Source organism: Micrasema longulum, unplaced genomic scaffold (assembly GCF_059751315.1).
Source record: "Micrasema longulum isolate JH-2025_06_02 unplaced genomic scaffold, ASM5975131v1 h1tg001606l, whole genome shotgun sequence".
Lineage (NCBI taxonomy): Eukaryota > Metazoa > Arthropoda > Insecta > Trichoptera > Brachycentridae > Micrasema > Micrasema longulum.
The window spans coordinates 216-17764 of record NW_028278787.1 but is presented as its reverse complement, the minus strand read 5'-3'; the positions used below and the strand labels follow the sequence as shown (position 1 = coordinate 17764).

Sequence of the window (17549 nt, the reverse complement as noted above, 5' to 3'; positions counted from 1 at the left end):
TCGGTAGATTGACAAGAACTTTTGAGGTCATTCAAAATAGTTTATTTTTATCAAAACCATTTCTATTAATTTTTCCATACGTTTTCGAGAAAAATTTCCACATAAATAAATGCTCTAATTTTTACCGCACGTAAGAAATTTTTTTTTATATCCAATTGAATTTCAGTTGTATCTTTTGGGAAAAATTGTTTCTGTATTTGTTAGACCCCCAGGAACGGATTGATGATGATTATAGAAGTTCACAACAGGCCCAATCGCAGTAGTGAATTACAGTACAAACCACATAGACATAAGAAAAATAACATCTAGTTTAATGATCATTTCGGGAACCAAACGCAGAAACCTTGCGCGTGAAGAATTTTTACAACACTGACTGCCGGCATGTAACCGACAGGCCAAAATGAAAAAATGGTGAAATTAAATTAAATAAAAAAATGACCTAAGAGTAATAATTCGCTACACGCTCATATAGATTTTTGGTTAAACGTGTAACAGACGGTTTAAGTTGGGTCTTGCAATTATCAGCCTGAGTACCTATGGCCTGTTGTATTGCCTTCAACTATAGCTAAGCGGGTGGCGTATTATTACTACGAGGTAAAGACCTTTAATTATTTGTACATAAAACAGATTTTGCACTACATTAGAATACATTTCAGAAGAATCTTCTGTTTAGAAGAAAAAGAAGAATCTTCTGAAATGTGTCCTCTTCTATCCCCTTTTTCTGTCTCTGTCTCCTAATAGAAATTCCACGACTGTGAAGTTGTAATCGGGAGTTCAGTCCAGTCAAAAGAAAAACCTACAATTTACTGTATTTTAACTACAGAATAAAAACAAACAAATCATTTTGATATATTTTTATTATAAATCGAGTTCAATATAAAACGAACCTGTGTACAATTATTACTTAAATAATTTAACATATTATTTATATTTAAAACTGCATCACCGTACCTTCCGACACAACACCATTGTCATAAGTTTCTGAACACAGTCCCGTACACGTATTTAACTTGCTTTCACATTTTTTTATAAATATATAAACAGACTGAGTTCCGATAAACGTATTTAAAAAATCGTACAAAAGTATTCCCGTATTCCTCTATTGTAATTTAAACACACGTGTTATACAAGAAAAATTATACTAAAATGATTTCGGAGACACTAATCCACATATTGAGAGACTTTTCCGATTAAATATTTTTATAATTTGATGTGGACACATTTTACTCTAAAACACTAGCATGTTATAAACAAAATAATTGTATATATGTTTAATAATAAGGTTAACTAACATTTTTATTACAAGACCAAATATTGTATTACATTATCAATTATTTTTGGGTAATTCAATTAATCTTTTTCCTTCCATAAAAAATAAAAAACTCAAAATGAGAAATATACAAGTCCGAGATTATAAATCATAGATAACAATGTAAAGGAATATATTTATATTTTATAAATTCTCTTTAAAAAATATTTAACTACGTGCTTATTCACCGCGTTCAGCCTTGTCCAGCAGGCATTTATAAGTGTCGTAAGCGTAGATAATATCAAATAAAACAACACAATTTTATAATAGAAAATGGAGTATAGACGTCTAGCTATTAAGGGTCAAACATAAGCAATATTACTGTTCATTCTATACGAATAGTTAGGTAAATATCTAAGGTAGACATAATGCAATAATCTGGGCATTTTTAAGTTTATTAAAATCATGGGAATACTTCGTCAGACAGTTATCGGGGAGTGGTGTCCTGTGCGGGAGGCAATGTCGGCGGCTCAGTCGTCCCCCTCATCCCCGTCTGCGTCCCCCTCTTCCCCGGCGCTGTCCCCGTTGAGCGCTCCCCCCGCTCCGGCCTCGAGCCCGCCGTCGCCCTCCTCGTCAGAGTCCCCACCGACCTCGGCGTTCTCCGCCTCGGCGCGCTCCATCTGCCGCGCCAGCTCGGCCTCATCCAGCGCCGTCACCACCTTGGGCTGCGGGCGAACAAACAAACCTTTATTTATGCGGGTGAGGTTCATGTAATTGAATTATTTCACATACATACCAGGCAAACGCCTGAAATATTTCTTTTTTAATTTTTATACTTCTTCATGGATCAGGTGGATTTATCAACAATTTTGATATGTTAATATTAGACTAGATTATTATTTTTATCCGAAGAATGTCACATTTCCATAGGTTCAACACTAGAAATAAAGATATGCTTGTTGTGCCCACTACTAGACATAAAAAAATTAATAATTATTGTGGAGGCAGTTTGAGGAAACTGCATACGATTTTACAATAAGGTACCTCTTGAAATTCAGGCTTTGCCAACAAAAAAAATTAAAGATTTTGTCAAGCACAGGCTGTTTGGAAAGAGCTACTATAGAGCCGAAGATTATTTGCAGGACAAGACAGCTTGGAATTATATTCGTGATTATTGATTTTAAAATGTTGATTTAAATTGTGTTCGTGATTCAAAATTATTTGTTAGATTGGTTTAATTTACTAATTATTGATTTATATTTTGAAGTTATAATTTTATTGACGATTATAAGAGATTCAATGAATCCTATGTAAAGAATAATATAAAAATAATAATAATTAAATTTATTGAGGAAAATAAATCTTGTAATAGTTTAAGCTGTTGAAAGGGTGTTGGAAATATTATTCTAAGATGGAAAATCAGACCGTAGCAGGCAAGGGAGTGTGCACATTCTCGAGTGTTATATGTATTTGGTAAATGTGCTTACCGAAGTAATAAATTAAAGGACCTGTGGTTACCTTTTAGAACAAGTGTTATAATTATTTCTGTGACATTATCATTATCATTAAAGTGTCATTTTTCTTATTCGCACGTCACCCGAGAATGGGGAGACCTCGCGCCTGCTGGAGTGAATACGGTTTGTTTTGGTTAATTACTCTATGTTTACAGTAGCAGTTGTAACTTACGGCCATTTGTACATTGAAGACTCCCTTCTTGGCGATAATAGTTTCTCTTATCTTGTCGATGGCGTCGTTGAGAGCCTTCAGTCCGTCGGCCTTCTCGGGGGTTGACGTTGTCATTACTGGAAACCGAATGAGCAAAAATTACATTTAAATACATATTTCATCTGGAACACGAGGCCCCGACCGACGCTTCGGGTGGAGATACCTGGCGTGTTATCCACGCCAGCAGTAACCGAAAAAAACGTGAGGGAGTACCTACCGTAGAGTGGGGGCGCTATGAGATTGATCTTGATGGGAATGTCCTCGGTGGAGAGCCCCAGGCCGGCCGTGAGAGCCGCCTTCACGGCGTCGATGCCCTCGTACTCGTAGCACGCACACTCCATGTCGGCGCGGATCTTCACGGCCTGCGAGGTCAGCTTCCGCTTGATGTTGTTCAGCAACACCTCCTTGGTCTCCTCGTCCAGCCCGCACTCCGCCAGAATACTCGGGTCCCTGCGACGACAAAATTCGGTTACTCGCGCAGAACAACCCTAGCTAATCCCTGACAAGGGGAGAATGATGATGGCCATTGAGCTGACGCACCGTTTTTCAGTCTTTTTAGCATCGCAAATTGCCTTAAATGACAAAAAATACGGCAGAAAAACTGTATAAACTTATTTTAATCAAGGTTTTGTGTCAAGAAGATTACCGGGGAACATTACAATGAGGAAGTTCTGTGGTTTTTTTAGTTTTTTTATTTGTTCATTTTGACAAAAAGCAGTACACAAGATATAGGCGCATCAGCAAAGACCGCCTGCCTACAACTAATAATAATAATAATTATAATATTAAACTAAGCCAATTTTTTTTATTATATTAACCAATTTACGTCCTCTGTTCCCAGTTGAGGACACCACTTACTAAGCTTATAATTAGTTTTTTAAACTTTTTATTGGGTAAAATTGTTATTAACTCTTTAGCATAGATGTCACTGGATATTACAGTGTGCCGAAAAGGACAGTTACTTGTTCAATTGATATTTATCGGCGGATGACTTCGTTGCAGTTACAATGCAGGTATGCGCCTATATCTCGTGTACTGCTTTTTGTCTAAGTTCTTCTTCCTTCCGAGTCTAGTTGTCCATTCCATTTCGGTCAGCCAGTTCAAAAACCGTTTGGATGCTTTTTTGAAGAAAGAAGAACTTGGACAAAAAGCAGTACACGAGATATAGGCGCATCAGCAAAGAAAGAGTAGGCAGGCGCCCATAACAAATAATAATGTTAAATTATTTCTAGTCACCCGTCACCCGTTACATCCGTGTCTTTGCTAATTTATTGGTTTGTGTTCTTGGTTTTATTTATATGTCGATTATCAAAAAAAAAAAAAAACAAATATGTAAAAGATTACAATAATTTACATTACATTTACTTTTACTTGGGGATGTAGACACTCCACTGGCCCGTAGGAACGTTCCAGAGTGTCAGTGTATTATTAATATATTTCGTGTCAGTTAATAAATAAATAAACCTTTGTTTTTAGATTATTTTTACCAGTTCTAATATCTCTCTAAATACATATTTTTTTTAATAAAACAAAAACAGCGCTGGCCCAGTATCGGATACTCACAGCACGGCTTGCTTGAAAAAGTCGTAGGCATAGGCCTTGTTGGCCTTATACTTGTCCTCGAAGTGCCACGCCGTCTTCTGGTACAGCTGCTCCAACTGCTCATCCGAGGAGTAGTGCAGCAGCTCCGCCACGTGACGCAGGATGGAGTTCACCGCCTTGGCCTTGGCGTAGCGCTCGTTACACTTGTCCACGTCTTCCGCCGACACGCGCCGCTTCGACAAGTCGATATACCCTGGAAGTTCAAATAAGGAACGCTGTTACACCACAACTCAAATTGTAACTACAGTTGACCAAAACATTTTTAAAAACGCAAAGTAGTAAGGAAGTAATCAGAAAGTTCTATTATATTTTCATATAAGTTATAAATTAAAATACTTTGTTCACTTCCGCTAATTTATTTCACCAATTTCTTTCACCCTTCAATGGGCATCTTTAGACTGGTAAACATTCTAAGGAGTTAAAAGCATTCATACAAAACAAAATATTATCTTAGTTCTTTTTTTATTCGAAAACAATGCAAAAATATTTCTGCACAAAAGAAAAGGGCGATGTTATCCGCGATCCCCCGAGCGAGGCTTTGCAGCCCTCGGGGGCCGCATTCCGCAGGTTGAAAAACACTGGCCTAAAGTACCATGCAACTAAACATTTATTTTTCTGTCTTTGATATTTGTAGGATAAAATTTCCTCTCTTATGACGGCAGTTTTATGAGACAGCTGAACATGATCACTTTGGAGATAGACATCTTTCACATCGGTGAAACTATGTTGAAGAGGCAAATACTCTTTCTATTGGAGAGTATTATCGCTCGAGGGTTCCTGGCCTGATATTTTGAAAGATTAATATTTTGTATATGTTATTTAAATGATGGCAATATATCTCACCCTTCTCCTTGTCGACTCGTATGACGACGACGGGCTCCGTCTTGCCGACGCGGATGAGCTTGTTGATGGAGCGGATGCGTCTACGCGAGAGTTCGGACAGGAGGATCATGCCCTCGATGTTGTTGTACTCCAGCAAGTGAACGTAGGCTCCCATCTCGGCGATGGAGCGCACGTTGATCATCACCACGTCCTCCACCTCCGGGTACTTCTCCTTGTAGTACCGGCAACTGAGCGGCATCTGACACACAACACTCTATGAACAACACGTCGCCCGGCTATATGTACAGGCGTTTCTTTAACGAAACCAGCCTAAACCTAACCCGGCTTTTCTGATCTAAAATTTCGTCAAAGGTTCTACGAATCTATCAGTAGCTCTCATCTCATTTTTTAATATTTATTAGCGCCTTTTATAAAATACAAAATTAAATATACAAAAGAGGCAAAACATTTTTGACAGGGAAATGTGGAAGTCTAGACATATACACGGCTTATGACCTGTCATCGATTGATTTTAATGTCCTCTTTACACACTGTGAAACATTTACCATTCTGCCTGTGTTTAAACATTTACATTTCCTTGGCTCTTCCATCTGTTGACTTTTACGAAGTAAAAGGGCTGAAACCTTTGTTGATGTAGGTGAGATTCATCTGGCTCAATTATTTCACCTACTAGACAACGCCTGAAAACACTTTTCCAACTTTTATGCTTTTTTATAGCAGTTAGTTTAATTAAGTGTTTTGAGCATGGATTTTGAGACAGGCGGGATTTCACTTCCAAGGGAGTTATGTTACGAACATTTGGACATACTCAGAGAGAACCAGTGAGATGGCACAAGATGGGAAGACTCGGAGACTGCTTAACAGAAGGGCCGACACTAGATGAACTAGGAAGGGGCGAGGAAGAAGAATAAATTATAATTATGATAAACTTTAACCGAATTTATATAATATGTACTACTGACAGTTGTTTCTTTATACAGCTTATATTCTAATAAAATATTTTTTTTTATGTTCATGTAAAAAAATCATCTCTACTACTAAAACAAACTTGTATACGATATTAAACAAAACATAAAATTATTTATAATTCATTTAATCATCGCACCGAGTAAACGCCGAAGCAACCGTCATTAGAAACAAAAAAAACAACTTGATTTCGTCATTCTTCTGTAATGTTTGATATTATAACCTAAAAATATTTTTTACATTAAAATACATCCCAAATAAAGAGTAAACCATTTTCAAACTCTTATTTACAGCTACATATTAAAATTAACAATCCATATATCGCATGAATATACACTAAATACAATTAAATACTAAAATAATACCGAAACTCTTTAACCTGTCAGCGGCAATCAATGGCCAATTTAATGTGGAAATTTTATCGATTCGTGAACGCCAGAGTGTATTTAATAAATAATTTGGATTTAATGAGATTACCTTGATGATTTATAATTATCTATTCGAGCACTCAAATCATAAAATTAATACAATATTGCCACTCACGTTGCAAGATTTGACAAACGCTCACGATGTTGCAAGCAAAGGAATTTGTTTACTGAATGTTAAATGTTGCTATACTTAAAATTTATTTCCCTAAATTCCACATTTCATATAAGTACCTATTTATTGATTATGATTTTATATGTAAAAGGTTTGCAAAAAAAAACATTCGCGCACAATTTTCCCTCATAGGATCATTTCACGTAGACACATTTCGAAGTAATCCAGAATATAATTCCTCGATTTTAAAAACATTATCCCAAATCTATTCACAGAGACTGGACCGCTGTACACGTGCGAAATACGAACCCACTGCGTGATATCACGTGATTGGCCAATTTCATACCCTGATGAAAATCCACACAGAATGATAAAATAACATAGGGTGGAATGATATTTATTGCATTATAATTCTTTTTTATTGTGTTTTTTTTTAAAGTAGGTAATGCAAGGTAAACACAATAACGATGACGCTATGAGACCGACTGATCTCCACTTGATTTTCTTTTGCAGGAGTTTTACCTGAGAAGCCGCTGAATACATTTGAAATAAATTCAAAAGGAAATAATAAATATCAATCTACTTTAATTTAACCGTGCCGCATGGATTTCAATGAAATGTGCAAAATATGTCATTCTTTGTCGGATATCACGTGACTGGTTTGTTTATTTGGAAATCCTAATAATAATAAACAAAGCATAGTAAGACTATCAGTGAATTTTGAGTCATCAGACTATGAGTGAAAAATTTTAACAGCCGGTTAGATATTCTCAATTTAACTAATCTTATTGAATTTAATATTCCTGAAACTCGTACGCATAAAATACAGGAAGCGTGTTTTATATTAAATAATAGATTAGAGAACTATTTATTATATTTATATACATCCAACAGCATATTCTTCAGACTTACGGTGCGTTTTTTTTCTTTATAATAGAACAGGTAATTTTTTAAATTTTTCAATTTTGTTTTATTTTATTCAGAAAACATATGGTAATACAAAGATTTTCTAACATAAAAAGACCATTAAATTTCCGTAAATTAAGTCAAAGATGTAAACATTAAATGTGACAAATTATAAATAAATAACTCGAGTGAGAAAAGAACAATCATTAACATTTGCGTTTTTCATGGAGGTTTTTATTGGTAATAAATAAAAATTTGAATGCACACTCCATCACACATATACAAACATATACATGTACACACATGCATACGCACATATACATGCATATATAAAACATACACAAACATATACATTACATGCGGTACATATACATATTATAAACCCCTCTCCGAATGTACATTCAGCAACTATGGCGGCCTCCGTGGTGTAGTGGTCAAGACGCTTGACTCTCGCACGGAAGGTTCTGGGTTCGATTCCCGGTGAGAAAATAAAAATTTCAATTAGATTTTTCTCAAGCCCGGGTGTTCTGTGATTTAATTCACCACTGTAATTGGGCCTCCTGGCCTGTTGTGGTGAAAAAAAATAAAATAAATAAATAAATAAAATAAATAAATAAACTATCCCAAACAATCTACTCCGAGAAGAAATTCTCTGTTTAAATGCAATGTGCAGTTAAAAATATCTACATTTATACTTACATACTTACCTATGGGGGAATTAACTTTCAAAGAAAAAAACCCACTAATTTACAAAATTCTCAAAACCCTAGATTTCTAAATAATTTACCTTTTCATAGATGCAACACAACTGCAGCTTTAAATCATTATTCATAACATATGTGTTGGGAAAAAAAAACTTTAATAATCGTACAGAAATTCTAAAATCAATAGCAAATTTTAAAACATTTAAATCTAAATAAAAAAAACACATGAGACCCACCCTATCCTGAACTGTATACAGTGAAAAATTGTGTATATTTTAGAATATAATAACTAATTTTAAGGAATCTGTTCTATATAGTAAAAATAAAATAAAAATATATGTGTATACACATAAATATAAAAATTAATGTAAAACGAACTCCCTCTCTAAACACAAGTTTTTCACTTTATTAGAGAGGTAGAAATGTTATTATGTACAAACTTTAAAATTACTTGGTCAAAAAATATTTTACTGTAAAAAAATTATAAAATAAATATATTTGAGGAGAAAAAAATAAAAACAAGACCATATTTTTATCATAATATTTATTGATATAATTTTGTAAATGAAGTAAACATATTGTTGTTATGTAATGAGCCAATGACAAACTAAAACAAGTGTTTTGCTAAAAATTACACTTTCTTACACGTGCATAAATGCTTCCCTACTTTGTTGGAGATCTTCACATTTCCACATTATTCTATGGTCGTCCTACAATACAGTAACTTCAAGGGAGAAAAAACCTTATGTTTAATTCTCCGATCATTATTGACATTTTTGTAATAATTATTAGATTACAATAAAGGTACATATATTGCTTACAATTCGCAAAATTGATACTTGTAAACATTACTTATAAATAATTAGTGATCGAAATTTGAAAAACCATACACGTATTTTCTTTTGAATCTAAGATTTTTTGTATAATTTATCAAGCAATTTAAATGAAAATATTAATACCTATGTATGTAATTACTAATGAGGAAGTTAAATGCTTTTTTTTTTTATTGTGTTAATTTGACGACACCATTATTTAAAAAATATATTTTAGGCTATATTTTTACTTGCGATGTCACTTATCCTTTTAGTCCTATGTAATCTGTGGATTTTTTCACTTTGGCCAAATGGTCATTTGTGATTGGTGAACATTTGTAAATAATGATGTCACAGGACAGGAATGAGTATTTTAAATAAGTTTAGGCCACATTGTTAAATGTTCAAACTGTGGTTACATTTTTAAAGAACAATTTTGAGATGTACTAAAGCTCCCTATTGCGTGTCTCAAATTACGATAACTATTTATGAATAACCGATGTGCAGGGAAAATATTTACAAGTTTTACAATTAATAAAATATGTATACATTCGCAGTTCCAGTATAATCATCTTTCAAACGGCCCTCTTTAAAATAAAAATATATTATCTAAACATTTACACGCCAACTGAGTGTTATTCTAAATCTAGACACAATATATTAAGATATTTATTTTTGGCATTGAAGAAGAAAGAAAAAGATTTCCTTCGAAGAACTATCATGTTCCCATTCGGAGCTCACTGTTGCGGAGACAAACCCCTTAATTAACTTGTAATACTTATAAGACTATCATTATATCTACAATTAACACATCCACAGCTAAAATAATATTTATTTTCTTAAAGAACAAGTTTATAAAGAAAATTCACATATTTTTTTATGTATGTACATACATCTTATTTAATGTTTTTTTGCACCAAACAGGCCACAAGGCCCAATTTCAGAAGTAAATTACAGCACAGAACCCCTAGGCTTGTCACATATTCATTTTTGTGATATGCAGGGGCATCGCACTGCGTAGACCTCAAACTAATATAACATCGATTTTATGTTCACAGTTTTGTATTATCAATCGTAAATAAGGAAACGTTAAATAATAATTCTGTGACAAAACTATCTTTATAAATCCCCATTATGACGTGAACCACAAGCATGTGGAACTGAGATAAATCGCTTTCAAAGTTTAGCCATTTCATAGCTTAGTGTGCACCATCGTGTGAGCAGTGCCATTTATTAATGGATGGAAAAAGTGGGTCCGATAATTTCTAGTTTATAAAACGCACGGTTATGGACCCTTTCCAATGTTTAATTCAATGTATACCTATTTGTTAGTTACGTTACTTCTGCGCTGACCGCCTCATTTGTAAACACCATCATCACAAAACTAAAATAAAACAGATACAATAGTTGTCAATGTTGATATTTTTTACTTTTATATGCACTCACTTTTTTTAACTTACAGGAAAAAAACATACATGAATTAAAAAAATAAATCTTCAATTACTATACAGTTTTACATACAATTTATTATTTTTAGCTGTACAAAAACAGTGTTTCCTCTAAACAAAATTCAACAGATTCAATAAAAAAAAAGGATAATTTGTGATGAAATACATTATTTTCCTTTTGTAAATAGTAAGCTATATTTACAAATAGTGACGTTTTTTTTATTGATAACACAACACATCAAGCATAATATTCAGTTTACCGGGACACAAGCCTGTGTGATTCATATTTGGAAATCCAGAATGTCTTTGCATAATTTTAATGGAAATCGAGAGAGGTATCTTCGGTAAAAGAAAAGAAAATAACATCAGTAGTAAATAAACAACAAACGCGCGGTTTATATAGAATACAATATTGTCTTAATGTACATTAGAGGAATATTATATTGGGAATAATTGGGTTAATTATAATTCTCGCAACTATCACAATAATCATAACATTCTGTAACACTAATGGTTTCTCTAATTAATTAGTTCACATTTTTATTATTGATAAGAGCGCACAATGCCCATTTGTTTATGACTTTTACTATCTAAATACGTATGTCATAAATGTGATCAATACAGTGAACGTTGATCCTCGGAAAATAATATACTATTTCAGAATACCATCTTGTAAAGCTTGTACAACTCGTAAATTCAAAACTTACTTTTTTTCAGGGGAGAGTAAAAACAGTTTTTACTTCAGTAGCGAATTATGGCAAACTTTTTTTAAAATATGTATTTTTAATAATAAGTCTACACTGTACGGATATAAAAAAAAGTAACACACATATAGATTATTTTAAGTCCTAACAGAAAACGCCAAAATATCATTTTGGATGTTTTATGGATTTGCAAGTTCCACAAGTTAGGGTGAGGATATTATAATTACATCAGTTGAAACCCATATTCATCCCATGGGGCCGATCGAGATCTTAAAGTTTTTTCGCAAGTCTTTATGTTGCAACTTTGGGAATTTTAAGGTAACGTTCGGTGATATTTTGCAAACTGGCTAATCAAACTCAATAATAGAGCGAAATTTATAAAATAAAAGTTTTAATGTATGATAGAGTGACACTTTAATCCGATTAATGTGATAGACTATATAGATAGCATGATAAAACCAAATCGATCAAACTAAGTGGAAGTGGATCAAGTGTCACCCGTATTATTATTATTTTAATTCCAGTATTAACTGAGATGAAAAAACATTATTTAAGAATTGTTTTTTATTTGAAAAATTGCCTGAGACTTTTTCTCAAATAAAAGGAGCAAGCTGGGATTAAAAGGGTTTAATCAAATATTTAATACGCAAGTTCGGTGATATTTTGTGTTATTTTGAAAGTGTTATGATTTTTAAAGAAATAATAATGACATCACAAATGTGACATTATTATTTATCTCGGGAGGTCGGTCTGTTGGATTATGTTGTAATTCCGCTCGTTTAAGATTGGATGGGCGGGAATAGGGTGAAACGTGATTCTAAAATTTTCATTAGAAATGTGTCAAATACATATTGAACTATGTATTTTTATTGTTGATTCCCTGTCCAACAAAATTGTTATATTATTGTTATCAAAAACATTTTTCACTTTGTGGTATGACATTTTACACTTATTTGTTTATAAATTTGTATAAACCACTTAATTTTTTTAATTATACTTCGACCGGTTTCGAGGTTACTACCTCATCGTCAGGAATTTAACTAACTTATAATTACACGCGTTGCTATTTATATAATAAAATATTGTATGAAAGAGACAGAAAATTGAAAGAAAGAGAGAGAAAGAAGATAAAATAAATCATAACGGGAATAGCTTTAAAAGAGGACTCGAAGTTAAATTTAATTGATTATTTATTATTTGAAGTTTTTGATTAATGGCTTTACTAATTTCTAATCGTTCTAAATTATCTAAACGAAAACCATTTTTATTGACATGCAAGTCGCAGTATAATTTTAAAAATTAAGTGGTTTATACAAATTTATAAACAAATAAGTGTAAAATTGTTATCACTAAACTTCCTATTAAAAGAGCACGTAGATTACCTTTAAAAAATAAAAACAAATCACTCTAGCTCTACGTGTGTAGAGTTCAACTATCAATAAGAAAAATGATGAAAGGATCCATTCGGAATTTACTTCTGCAAATTAACCTTCGAGACTCGTGCAAAATTGCCCTGTTTATTCTGTAACTCTCCTTACTTCACCACAACACTGAGTATTAACCCTACACTGCATGATTTTCTTAAAATAATAAAAAATAGTTTTGTCTACATCTTAATACACAGAATATGGGGAAAAGAATAATAAAAAAAAATAAAAAAATTGTACGCTTTATTACGAAAAATTCAAATGTAACATATATGTTAACTTGTACGTAAAGGAGTGATTCAGTTGATGAATCACCTCTAAATTTTTTGATTATTTCATTTAAAATCATTTTTTTTTGTCTCCACATAATTCTTGAATATGTTTTTTTAAGCTTCTTAGCATCTTATTTAGAATTCTTATCGGCATTAGATAAGTTTTCTAGTAAACATTTACATTATAAATCGGAGCAACGGGCTGTTTTCGGTCATCATTTGAAAGTTAAATACACGGGTATAATGTTTAGGTAGTTATTTTCTATAATATTTAAATAAATATACTACGTTAATCGGTAGTATGAAATAAACAAATAAGTATTTTACCTTTTACCATCGTCAAGAATAATTGCCATAAACCTCATTTATGTACAATAGGCGGCATTATTTCGCTAACCCTATCAACATCGTCAGATTCGTCTTTATCATCTTCACTTTTGGAAAAGACTGCAAGTATATCGTTGTATTCATTATCTATGATAAATTCACGAAGAATCCAATCCGACATTATTTCTGCAGGCAAGTCAAAACACGCGTTCAGGCACAAGTTATCAGATATGTTACAACCAAAGTAATTATGATATTATAACTTATATAAAGAAGTTAGATTGATAAAAATAATTCAAAACACAATAACATACCTTGGTATAGTTAAAAACAATAATTTATGAAATTTTTACGGAGAAATTAAATTTATTTCAATATAAGAACCAGCAGCATAAACATAACACATTTGCAAGTTGGGAGCGGCAGTCAAACTAATTTGAATAATATTATCTACCAGATTACTGCATCCGAGTGTTTGTTATTTTATTACGCCTAAAGATATAAGAAGGAAACGAAATAAGATTGTAATATAAGAAATGCCGACTCCACAGTGGTTTGCAAATTTGTGTTTAACAAAATAGCCGTAATTTGGCACTCACTAGCGATGGTGTACAGAGTGGTTGATTTGTATTGGAGATATGTTGATTTTGTTTCGTTTGGCACGTCTGGACATTATTTCGCAAATAATATCCCACATATGTAAAGTCGGCATTAAGAAAAACAATGTTTTTTTTATTTTTATAATTATTGGCAATTAACCCTACGAAGGATGATTTCTGAAAAAAAAAACAATGCTCCGAGCACATAAAATAAAAACATTCTTAAAACAAACTCAAAATAATAATAGTTTTTTTTTAGATACTTTTTATATAAGTAATTGGTGGGATTACAAATAAAATATAAGAAAAATGATATAAACCAATAATACGCAAGCTAAATTTTGTCTATATTCTCTGGAATATTTATTACGTAAAAATTTGGCAATGGTCAAATTGCGTACTCTTATTTTCCAACACCGCTCAATTTAACAAAGCTTAAAATGCGCAGATGGATAAACTGGTCCACACCCCCCGCCTTGAGCCGGATTATTGGAATCACGCAATAATCCATTTTTACTACGCCGGCCACAACACGCACCCCACAGATTTGTATAAATCCGATCTCAATATACCTTTATACGGATCGTCCCCACCTACAACTACAACATCACGCGAGTAGTTCAACTAACCTACACTTTAAAGTAATAAAACATTGTACCATTAATGCAGCAGGCAAACTTCACTATTAAAATAATCTTCCAATAAAGGTGGTTCAGGTAAATTATCAAACAATTTAAAATTATTATCACACTACTTAATTTTGTACGTTCATCCGCGGTCGGTTCACTTACGCCTTCCGACCGGCAAATGCTTCAAATTCTTAGCGCACTTACAAACACCAAATCACAAACAGCAAACTTCAACTGGAAATAACTGATTGAAGTAAGAGTCGAAATCTTAATCTGCACTTCGGATGATTTACATTGATTGAAAACACCCAATTTTGCAAAATCACAACATTTGAAAATTAATGGTTTTATTTTGACACTGTTGATACTAAAATCAAGCTTTAAAATACATTTGTTTTGGCAAACTTGTATTGTTAAAAACGCCAAAATAAAGATTCATTTGTTCAATCAATAGATCGGTTTAGTTACACTAATTTCTTTACTAGCCATTGAAACACCTTCAAAAAATAAATAATTGTTAACAACATTTCTGTCAATTGGCTTAGGAGAAAGCGCACGATGCTCAGTAAAGTGACAAGTTCCAAATCAAGAAGTTTGATAAATATTTAGTATCACAATTATTAACTATGCAGTTTCGATCTGTAGAAAACATAAATATTACAAGAGTGCGCTAACAAAAAAAGGGTTTCTATATTACGACAATATTGTCACTGTTTTCAACACACGCGCATGTAGAGTTCTCACTGTGCCATCTCCCGGGGTAAAGTTTGGGTGGTTCGGTCGGAGATTCAGTTTCCACGGTGCGGCATGGAGTGGCAGGAAGGGCGCGGGCTTCAGGGGGCGTCGGCCTTGGCGCCGATGTCCACGGTCACGGTCTGGCTGATGGTGGAGAGCGGAGCGGGGGGAGCCGAGGGGCCCACGATGTTGATGGCGGATACCTTGGCACGTTGATACGCAGTCACCGTGTTCATTCCCAGAAACCTGCAATCGGGTTATCGATCGATCAAATCTGATCACATATCTGTACCTTAAAGGATAAACCGCGGAAGTCACATTGAATTAAATGCTCAGGAAACAAGATTTTGCGATTGTGCGATTTCCAAAACATCATGACTCGACAACTTGACATTGACAACTTTTAAACTGAATGAACTGAAATGATAATTTCAATTTATAAAGAACTTGCAATAAAAAATAAATATTATTTTGATAATAATAGCACATTTTAAAATAGTGCACCTGAGACTAAGGATTTTTATTTGCATTAAAACAAAGTGCACTTCAGATTTTTCAACATTAAAAAACATTTATATGACAAAAATAGACTTAGGTACAAAATTCAGGACAAAATAGCGTATTGCGATGATTTGGCATTTTTAACTTTAAAATGGCAAAAAGTGGACTCCCGTGTTTTATCCTCTAGGATACGTATTATAACGACATGAAATGATATTTATTTTACAGAACTGCGTATTATATATAATCTGAATATTGAAATCAAACACTGATTTGAGTCTTCTAATTTTTAATTATTCGAGCTTTGTATGACTTTGTAAGGAAGGACCATTAGTCTATTTAATCTTCACATTAGTTTGAAAATGCCTTGACAAGGCAAAACAGTTGATTGATTAATTTTCGATTTAAAAAATAAAATAAGAAGACTCAAATTAGCGTTGGATTTAAATATTGATATTACAAAGTGTTTACAAATATTGAAAAACTGCACTGAGTAGAACTAAATATCTATAAGGAGGACTCCGGTTAGAGGAACGTGCGCTCACTTGACACAGACGTAGATGATGAGCAACGCCAGGCCGGCACTGAGCACGCGCACGATGGGCGACTGGAACAGCTGGATGGCCACCCACGCGGCGGCCGCGGCCACCGCCATGCATGTGACCAGCGCCCCCGTGTGGAGCCACTGCTGGGGAGTGAAGGCCTTCTCCCAGCGGACCCTGGTACCAGACAACGAAAAGAGGATTAGAAAATCATTTTAGACTCTAAATTTACAAGGATTTTTTGATAATTTAAGCAACTATTTAACAAATTTTAAAATGATCTATTAGTTTCAAACGCTTTTAGTTTTGCATATTTATTAAATGTAATAATGAATTTTACAATATCTTATGCAAAATTTAATAGTTTATGTGAAAAAACTATTAACTATTTAAATTTAAATATAATCGCCATTGTTATCTATGACTTTGCACTATCTATAAAAACAATGGAGGCGATTTTGAAGCAATAAAATCATTGATCCGTTTTCATATCTTTTTCTCTACCTGCTTCTTACCTCCCTTCAGTCACAATTTTCCGCAGAAAAGACTTGTTTTGTTATTTGTTGTGGCTAAAAAGCGAAAAACAAAGTTGGCCGGCCATTGCGCGCCTTAACCTCTACAACAAACCACAAAGGAAGTATTTTCTTTGGAAAATCATGACTGGAAGTGAGGTGTGAATTCAGTACGACAATCCTTAAAGCAACCATTCCTGAGTTACTTCTGACGAGACATCCACGTGGCAACCGAAACAAAATATTCACGGAAAGGAGGTAATGCTGTACATCTGATGGGACTGGAAAAGCGTTCTGTACCATAGTATGTACTGCTCAAACGAAACCAAACAGTAAATGGAAATCGCTACAGTGGTCGACATTTCAATTTGAGCGATGCGATCGAAGTGAAACAGCCGTTAGCGGAAGTCAGCCAGTCAAATTGCTCCACGATAATGCCAGGGTCGGGAAGTTCCGAAACATCCGGTCTACAGCCCAGACCTCGCCCCTTCCGACTACCGCTTGTT

At 33.6% G+C, this 17549-nt stretch overlaps 1 protein-coding gene and 1 long non-coding RNA gene across 3 annotated transcripts; both read right to left on the bottom strand.

Annotated features, from left to right (window-relative positions):
* Positions 1-839: 839 nt before the first annotated feature.
* eIF2alpha (eukaryotic translation initiation factor 2 subunit alpha) lies at positions 840-6982 on the bottom strand. Of its 2 annotated transcripts, none has more exons than XM_088236781.1 (6): positions 6929-6982; positions 5420-5657; positions 4538-4769; positions 3192-3424; positions 2936-3051; positions 840-1974 (listed from the first exon to the last, which is right to left on the bottom strand). In XM_088236781.1, exons 2-6 carry the CDS (start codon positions 5655-5657, stop codon positions 1780-1782), a joined length of 1014 nt encoding a protein of 337 aa, XP_088092907.1. In that variant the 5' UTR covers positions 6929-6982; the 3' UTR covers positions 840-1779. The 2 variants fall into 2 exon arrangements, with proteins under 2 accessions (XP_088092907.1, XP_088092906.1); XM_088236780.1 differs by having other exon boundaries at positions 6863-6979.
* A 6889-nt stretch (positions 6983-13871) lies between these two features.
* On the bottom strand, positions 13872-17013 carry LOC148274679 (uncharacterized). The gene is made up of 2 exons (XR_015824232.1): positions 16535-17013; positions 13872-15734 (listed from the first exon to the last, which is right to left on the bottom strand). It is a non-coding gene; the product is annotated as an uncharacterized LOC148274679 (long non-coding RNA).
* Between the last annotated feature and the right edge of the window lie 536 nt (positions 17014-17549).

Excerpts from the sequence above, each read along its gene's own strand:
- eIF2alpha (XM_088236781.1), bottom strand. The coding sequence starts at position 5,657 with ATGCCGCTCAGTTGCCGGTACTACAAGGAGAAGTACCCGGAGGTGGAG. Across the intron at positions 4,770-5,419 it reads ACGAGTCGACAAGGAGAAGG|GGTATATCGACTTGTCGAAG; the intron begins GTGAGATATATT and ends TTGAACTTCCAG. Across the intron at positions 3,052-3,191 it reads CATAGCGCCCCCACTCTACG|TAATGACAACGTCAACCCCC; the intron begins GTAGGTACTCCC and ends TTCGGTTTCCAG.